Source organism: Rhinolophus hipposideros (genome assembly GCF_964194185.1).
Source record: "Rhinolophus hipposideros genome assembly, chromosome: 7".
Lineage (NCBI taxonomy): Eukaryota > Metazoa > Chordata > Mammalia > Chiroptera > Rhinolophidae > Rhinolophus > Rhinolophus hipposideros.
This window is the reverse complement of record NC_138053.1, coordinates 88,322,637-88,332,108: the sequence shown is the minus strand read 5'-3', so window position 1 is coordinate 88,332,108 and position 9,472 is coordinate 88,322,637. Positions and strand designations below refer to the sequence as shown.

Genomic DNA, 9,472 nt, shown 5'->3' with positions numbered 1-9,472 from the left:
GGATAAAAGAAAGGTGGCATATACATACAATGTGATATTATTTAACCTTAAAACAAAAGAAACCATCCATATGTGACAACATGGATAAATCTGACATACATTATACTACATAAACTAATTCAGTAATGGAAGGACAAATATTCATGATTCCACGTATATTAAGTACCTAAAACAGTAAAATTCACAGAACCAGAGAGTAGAATGAGGTTTTCCAGGGGCTAGGGAGAGGTGGGGAGTGGTAATTGCTGTTCAATGGCAATAAAGTTTCCATATGCAAGATGGATAATTCTAGAGACTTGCTGTACAACATCATGGCTGTAGTTAGATATTGTGCCCATGTTGTCCACTTAAACATTTGTTAAAAGGATATATTTCATGTTAAGTGTTCTTAGTAAATTAAAAAGTAAAAATTAAAAAAAAGACAGAAAAATAGTCAAACACCTATGGCACAATGCACACTTGTGTCTGCTAGACCACTTTCTGTGGCAATCTGCATACTTTTGTTTTCACTGGTTCAATACGTGCTTTCCAAGCGTCAGTTGTGTTATTCTTACACTTGTTTATGTCAGTTTTACTTTTTATTGTAATTATAATTGAAATTTTTACAGTATTATTCAGAGAAAGGGATTTGACTCCATGTCAAATTATTGCTACAATATGGTTGGACCTAGAGAACATTAATGTTAAGTGAAATAAGTCAGACAGAGGAAGAAATACCATATGATCTCACTTGTATGTAGAATCTAAAGAACAGAATACATGAGCAAACTACAGAGAAATGGTCTCAGAGATAATACAGAAAAAACTGATGGTTGCTAATTGGGAGAGGCGTGGGGATAAAGGAGAAGGTGAGGAGATTAGAAAGCACAAATTTGTAGCCACAATATTGCCACCAGGATACGATAGACAGTTTGGGGAATATAATCCATAATGTTGTAAAGATTTGGTAGGTTACCCAATGGACACTAATCTTATCAGGGAGTCTATTTCATGGATGGCGTAGATGCCTGACCGCTGTGCTGTATACCTGACGCTACAGCTGAATAACATTGAATGTAAACTATAATTTAATATAGATACAGTCACAGGATATGGAGTACAGCATAGGGAATAGAGTCAATGGAATTGTAACAGCGATATAAGATCTCAGAGGTGTAGTATCTTAAGGGAGGGGGGGTTATCACTTTGTGAGGGGTGTAAATGTCATTACATTGCTTTGTACACCTGAAACTAATGAAAAAGTATTTTTTAAAAATTAAAAATTAAAAAAAATGCATTGGAAAGAAAAAAAAATCATTGCTGAATAAATGTACATTTATAAGTTTAAAGCTTAAATAAAATGTTTAAAGTGTTTATATATTACTGTAATTTTCTCTTTTATTTAACTTTTTAAATTAAATTGCTGATTATTTGTCCAAATAAGAGGGTTTCTGCCAGGTAGTGTCACTACTTGTCATTTTCTCTGATTATTTACCATTAGTGTTTCCTTCTTTTGGGTCTTTAGAACTCTCTGTATCTCCACTGTGCCTTTCAATCTGCACAATTTTTTGAGAGTGTGAAGATGTTAAGTAGTATGAGCTAACGGCTTAGGAGCGACAAGCCTCCCAATGCCAGCGGATGGCTACACCCTGTTAAGATGGACCAGGCTACTGACAAAAGGAGTGGGAATGGAAAAGAAAAAAATATTGTAATATCACCATTTTGTATAAGTCCTGATGTAAAGAGCAAAATATTCACATTTAAGAAAAATAAATACGGCCTCTTATTGGATGTTTTATTTCTGATGCTAGTTAAGTATCTGCCAGGCTTAATAGAAAAATGAGGAGAGAAATAAAAAGCTAGAGGAGAAGGAAGCATTTGAGCCAAGAAGAGTCAGGTCCAATTAAATTATGCAACTTAACAGCTAAATTTGTGTGTCAGCTCATTGCTTAAGGGGACAAGTTCATGCAGATGCTCCTTCCTGCTCAGGCAAAAGGTATTGGCAAAAAGCAATTCCAGTGAAGTTACAGTTGAAAATACTTGAAGAGCTGAAGATGGTTTGTTGAATTAAAAAAAAAAAAAAATATATATATATATATATATATATATATATATATATATATATATATATATATATATATCTCCCTACTGGATTCTTCAAAAAGGAATTTCTAAATTAAAAAATATGTACCTCAGGCTTATACATTTTAGTCTTTAAAACATTTAAATAAAACTTTCCTGAAGTTTAATAAACATGTATAATTTTGTTATATCTTCTGCCCCCAAAAATTAAATGTAGGATCCTCTATGTTTTATCTTATTCAAGTATTACAATTTAACATATTAATTTTCAAAGTTCTCATTCTTGGTACTAAACCAAGCATATAAAACAAACATGAAATGAAAATGTAGTGAAAAAAATTACATTATTTCTAAAATTTAATCTAACTATGAAAGTAGGATCATGATATGTTATCAAGAAATTAGAAAAGAGATTCAAATAAATTATTAATGTAATGAATTTATTGTCAAAATTAATCTTAAGGACAATCACTAAAGATAAAAAGTTTTTCATTTATAAACATTACATATTTATTATAAATAATCTTCTACTTACTATTGCAGGACACATAATCAGAAAAAGAATACAAGAGAACAAACATATGTTTTAAATACCTGCATAAGGAACCTCCATATTGGTTTCTATAGTGGCTGTACCAATTCACATTCTCACCAGCAGTGTATGAGATTCCTTTTTCTCCATATCTTCTCTACTACAGTACGGAGGTTCCTCTAAAAATTAAGAATACAGCTACCATATGACTCAGCCATCCCTTTTTTGGGTATCTACCTGAAATTTTTTAAAACACTTATTTGTAAAGATCTACATATCCCCTTGTTCATTGTAGCATTATTTAAAATAGCCAAAGTATGCACACAACCTGAGTGACCTTTGACTGATGATTGGATAAAGACGATGTGGTACCTATACATATTAATGGAATACTAGTCAGCCACAAAAAAGGATGAAATATAGCCATTTGCAACAACATGGATGGATCTTTAGTCAGATGGAAAAGGACAAGAACTATATGATTTCTCTCATACAAGGTCTGCCAGTTAAGTTTGCGAACTTATCCTAGAAAAAGTGCTACATACTTCATTGCTGAATATCACTATGGTCACCTTTGAAGTACTCCCCTTGGGAAGCTATGCACCGATGCCAATGCCTAGTCCCTCCTTCAAAGCAATTTTGGAACTCTTTTTCTCAAATGGCTATCAGAAATGTTGTTGTATTACCCTTGATGTCATGAATGTCATCAAAATGTCTTCCTTTCAATATTTTCTTTGTCTTCAGGTAAAGAAAGAAGTCATTGGGGGCCAGATCAGGTGAATAGGAAAGGTGTTCCAATATGGTTATTGGTTTTCTTGTTAAAACTCCCTCACAGACAGTGTCCTGTGAGCTGATGCATTGTCTTAATTCAAAAGCCATAAATTGTTGGCAAAATGGGTACGTCTTCTAACTTTTTCATGCATCCTTTTCAACACTTCTAACTAGTAAACTTGGTTAACTGTTTGTCCAGTTGGTATAAATTTATAATGAATAATCCCTCTGATATCAAAAAAGGTTAGCAACATTGCTTTGACTCTTGATTTGGACTGACAGAACTTTTTTGGTCGTGGAGAATTGGCTGACTTCCATTGTGCACTTCGACACTTTGTTTCAGGGTCGCTTTGGTCCATCCATGTTTCATCACCAGGGATAACATGGCCTCAAACGTCATCTTGCCTCTCCAAAAGGTCTTGACAAACTTTGACTGCCCTGTGCTTTTGTTCATCGGTGAGCTCTTTTGGGACTATTTTTGCACACACCTTTCTCATGCCAAGATTTTCAGCTAAGATTTTCCTAACTGTTTATCTATCGATGTTTACTTGGTCTGCTGTGCTTCTCACAGTCAGCTGATGATTTTCACACACAATTCCACAAATTTTTGTAATGTTTGCATCAGTTCTACTCCTTACTGGCCGCCCTGACCTCTCTTCATCAATGATGCATTCTCTCCCCTCAGAAAAATATTTAATCCAATTCTACACTGCTGTTTTCTTCAGGGCATTATCCCCATAAACTTGGACTAATATGTCCTTGATTTCACTTCCATTCTTGCCAAGTTTAACTTGAATGTTTGTTCGTTGCTCTAATTTAAGCTCAGGTGTCCTCACAACGGCACACAAAACCACACAACAATAGTGAATGGCACTCAGCAAGACACCGTCACATGTTGACATGAACACAGCTGTGAGACATTGATATACCAAGGGTATGAAACCTTACTGAGCTCTTTGTACAGTGCTGCCAATGTAAACGCATGATGGCAAGTTCACAAACTTAATTGTCAGACTGCATATGTCAGATATAAAAGAGAAAGCAGTAAATGAACAAAGAAAACAAACAAATTCAGAAACACAACAGTATGAAGGTTACCAGAGGGAAAGGGGGTGGAGAAAGGATGAATAGTGTAAAGGGGTTCGGAGGTATGGTGATGGAAGGAGACTAGATTTTGGGTGGTGAGTACACAATGGAGTATACAGATGATATACAATTGTACACCTGAAACTTATATAGTCTTATTACCCAATGTCACCCAATTAAATTTAGTTTTAAAGTATCTGTCTGAATTCTGATGCCATATTAGGAAAGCAGAAAATGTTTAAATAGAATTCTATGACCCTGGATTTACAAAGGCCAATATTTTGAAGCATTCGGGATTCTCATATGACATATCCTTTGTTATAAATGAAGCAATGAGGGAGGAGCAGCAGCAACAACAAATGCTTTAAAAAAAAAAAAAAGAACTTTTGAGCCCACCAAATTTTTTAGAAGGATGGAATATCTGAATTTATGCTTATATGTGTGACCATTTAATTTTTCAACTTCACTGTGGAGCCAGTAAAAGAGATACTTTTTTAAAAAAGGATATAAACATCCTTAGCAAAATCCTAGAGAAAGAGGAGAATGTGAATAGTATAAAAATAAAGTAAAGAGAAGAGCTCAGTTGAGTCTCACAGAAGCAGTGATAGCCAGAGCTGCAGGCTCTGGAAGGACTAGAAAAGAAAGCTCTGAGTTTTAGAAAGCAGCATTAGCTAAATATGAAACCATGACTCAGTTCAAATATCTAGGTAATACACATTTCCTTTACCTATACTTCTAGGTCCATAAAATAAATAGTATTGGGAGCAATTTACAATTGTAATTCTCCCACCAAAATATTACTGTACTGAAAAAAGTTTGCTGAATGTCAACAATCTGGATTTCTTGATATTCTCTTAGAATTATCTGATGAGCAGGAAAGAGTTAGATAATTTTGGAATATGGATGGTTTACTTGAAAATTGCATTCACAGTGAAATAATCTTTGTACAGTATTTAACTCAATAGTAGGTAAATTTAATTCCCCTTTTAGAATCAACTTTCACCTAATAAATATAGAGTTGTAAATACATAGTTGTAAAAAAGTATACATATACACACATATTTATATACATGTGTGTATATATATACAAATGCATATACATATATTAAAAGAGTGTGGTTTACAAATTTATGATGTCTGTATTTTGTATGTGTCGATGTGTATGTATTTATTACTTTTTTTTTTTTAATTATAATAAAAATAGTATTTATTTGTATAATTTATTATCTTGTATATAATGAATGTTACTATTTTAATCTTAGTTTTGCTAACAAGAATAAATTTTAGCAAAGATAATCTATTTTAAATAGCTACAATTTCCTCATATTTTCCATTACTATTTTAAATATATCTTGACATTTATTTTCAAGGCAAAGAAACGTAAACCTAAATGAGTGAAATGACTTCATGATAAGCACACATGAGGAAATCTGAGTTATAATCTCAAAATCCTTTTGTAAAAGGAGTAGTCCGGGTATTTTCTTAAAACTCAACTTATGTAGTTGATTTGTGGAAGTCTTAAGTAAACATAATTTGAACACACTTAAAAAAGAGAAATAAAGACAACAACAAACTTATTTCTATACCCCCTCCAAAGAGACATACTCAAATACGAGTTTAAATAATGGGCTGGTTAAGAAAGAAAGAAAAAAAAAAATTTGGATGGAGAAGTTCACAAAAAGTACTAATCAATCATCAAATGTAATTTTTTTCCCCTGAAACACAGGGATTTTAGACTGCTGTTCTTTTCGCCTCCTGCTTGCTTCCCATGAAGGATGAAGAGGCAGCAATGACTGCTGTTTTATATTTTCAGGTCCTCTACGTGCAGTCTTAATAAACTGATTCTTGAACTCAGGTTCATTTTGCTGAAAGCCTGGGGTGTTGTTCTTTGGAGCCTGTTCTCTGCAACTCCTTTTAGAGCTTTTAGATCCAGATAAAGAATGGAAAAACACTGATTCAAACTTCTTTACTTCTGTACTTGGCTTGTTTCTGTCATTTCTTATATCCTGATGGGTTTCAAGTATATCTTCTTCAGGGAACACTTTTTTGGAGGGTTTTTGTTCCAAAGCTGAAGAATGGCAACTACTTTCCTTCTTTCGTGTCCGTCTGACTTTCCCAATGAAGAAATCATCACCACTATCACTATCCTCAGACATGGAAGATTGTTTGTAAAACCTTTCTTCTGTGCTATCATCAAAATACTCCTTGTCTTCTTCATGTAATTCTTCTCCATCACTGTTACCACCAAGTGAGCTATCAGACTCTTTCTCTTTTTTGATTTGATTTAACGCTTTGATTTCTGGGTCAGCAGGTATCTTTTGGGGTTCAGAGGGAACTACAGAATCCTTTTCAGAAGTCTTTGATGGAGAATTTGTAATGTTGACTGCTTTGGGTCTATGTTCCATCTTGGCTATTTTTTCTTTTGAATTATTTATTGGTTTCTTTGCCAATATTTTGGTTTCTTTGTCTTTTTGGTCACTGATACTAATTCGTTCAGGCTGTAACTTAATGGCATCATCATTTGAACACAAAGTGTCCTTGGAATGATTTTCTTCTGAAGCTTTCTTTGATGACTTAACTTCAGCATCATTCTGTCTTGCATCTTTAAAGGCTTTGACGGCAGCTTTTAGCACATCTATTTTTTTCTTCAAAAGAGGGTGCATCGCTAATCTGGCAATTGCTCTTTCAGTTGCAGTAGAATCAGGCTTTTTGCAGATTTTTTCAAAATTGATATCATCACCAAGAGCAGATTTAGTTACTATATCAGGTTTCAATTCCTTCATGGCATGGATTTCTTCCAGCAATCGTTGTGCCCGTCTCTGGTTTTTTAACAGTGCATCTTCGGTACCCTTTTTTGACTTCAGTCTGCCAACACTCCTGACGAGTTTTCGGATAACCAAAACTCGGATTCTCTTCACTTCTTTTCTCATCTTCACAACCTCGTTATTGAGGTTCAAAGTCCCTGGTTGAGACATGGTAGGTCTAGGAAGAGGGTCTGCAGCAGCCGGCACGCGAACTGTATTTATTACTTTTTATCCTGATACAAATAGGTCTTTGCATTTGTGGTTTGAGTACCTACTAGTAACTGTATATATGAAGGTTTCAGGATAAACTTCACGAACTTGTTGCAATGATGTTGGTAACCTTTTTTAATATCAAAGGGATTATTCATTATAAATCTATACCAACTGGACAAACAGTTAACCAAGTTTACTATTTGAAAGTGCTGAAAAGGCTGCGTGAAAAAGTCAGACGACCTGAACTTTTCGCCAACAATTCGTGGCTCTTGCATCACCATAATACACCAGCTCACACTGCACTGTCTGCGAGGCAGTTTTTGGCCAGTAAGCAAATAACTGTATTGGAACACCCTCCCTATTCACCTGATCCGGCCCCCAGATAAAGGAAATACTGAAAGGAAGACATTTTGATGATATTCAGGACATCAAGGGTAATACGATGGCAGCTCTGATGGCCATTTGAGAAAAGGAGTACCAAAGCTGTTTTGAAGGATGGACTAGGCGCTGGCATCAGTGCATAGCTTCCCAAGGGGAGTACTTCCAAGGTGACTATAGGGATATTCAGGTATGTAGCACCATTTCAAGGATGAGTTCATGAGCATACTTGCCAAACCTCATATACAGTGTATATGGGGATGAAATATTATTATATGGAATTCATATACACACAATCGTATATTTAGATAAAATAGTAAGTTATATTTTATCCATACCCACATTTCTATGTAATACTTTATTTCCTCTTTTTTGACCCAATATACAAGTGTCTCATCTCCTCTCTTTAGATTTGTTCTCCCATTAACGTTATTTAAGAAAGCTATCCTCAAATCATTTTTTCATATTTCACAGTAAATTTAGAAAAAAGATGAAGAAAGAGACTATGTATTGCGTAAGTATCTTCATGCTAGAAATAATTTCTGATTTTCGCTGGATCTCTCACATTTACAAGTCTTCTAGTAGAGACACTGACTGCCTTTTTCCCTGCATTCTTTTCAAAAGTATCTGTAGGGTGAATAACCTTGGTAGGTAAAGACAATATTTCCTTTTAGAGAAAATGTTGGCAGGCTTACCATCTAGTAAAAGATGTCTTCCTAGAGCAAAAGCAGGCAAGCTTACCATAAAATATAAAATATCTGGCCTCCTAAACTCACCTTTTCTTTCCTATAATTCATTACATGGGGAAGTATCATCTGGGCTTCTCTACATAATCCAGTGTGAATTCAATCTTAGGAAACCAGCACAAAAGTCATCATAACTCTTAACTACTGCCATTGCTGTGAATATTAAACAGTCCTTTATACCTGTCTCAGAAATCTTGTGTTTTTTACTAGCATCCATGAAAACAGAATCCATGAAACTTGATAATTTGTAAGTAGGGTGCAATCTTGGATATCTCATAGTTCTTGAAAGTCCCCACTGCTTGGAATCCTTTGCCTTAAAAAGACATAAAGCCTTGCTTGATGTAGTCCCTGTTTGCTATCCAGCCTGGTATTTTGTTCTTAGGACTCTCTTCCAAACTGCCTCCCCAATATTATATGCTTATACATCTAATTTCCTGCTAGTCTCGCCTACTTTCATTTTGTCTCTTCTGATATTACATATAGTACATTACTTTTTCCTTATATACGCTGCCTTTTATTCCACTTATATACGAATGAGAATTTCATCTGATAGATTGATCTTTTAAGCACCTCTTTTATATTTTTCAACATATAGACCATTTGGCACTCTCTTGAGGCAATGAGCATTTCTGAATGCCTTTCCCATATTTTGGAAAATTTTGAGCTATGAGTGCATAATTTGGCAAGACTGAGAGCTATAATTTATTTTTTCCAGCCTCCTGTATAACTATGCTAATCAATTATACTTAATTCAGAAGTTAGTGAACCTGAAAAATTAGCCCACATGGATATTCCACCCTAAAGGAGTAGCAGCAGGGTGTTCAGCTTTCAGATTCAGCAGTGACAGCGATGTCAGCGGCGAGGCCCAGAGTCCAGTACCA

At 34.7% G+C, this 9,472-nt stretch overlaps 1 protein-coding gene across 1 annotated transcript; it reads right to left on the bottom strand.

Annotated features, from left to right (window-relative positions):
- Nucleotides 1-6,084: 6,084 nt before the first annotated feature.
- LOC308499848 (serum response factor-binding protein 1-like) lies at nucleotides 6,085-7,464 on the bottom strand. The gene has a single exon (XM_081053713.1). It carries the CDS (start codon nucleotides 7,423-7,425, stop codon nucleotides 6,139-6,141), a length of 1,287 nt encoding a protein of 428 aa, XP_080909839.1. The 5' UTR covers nucleotides 7,426-7,464; the 3' UTR covers nucleotides 6,085-6,138.
- Nucleotides 7,465-9,472: the final 2,008 nt, after the last annotated feature.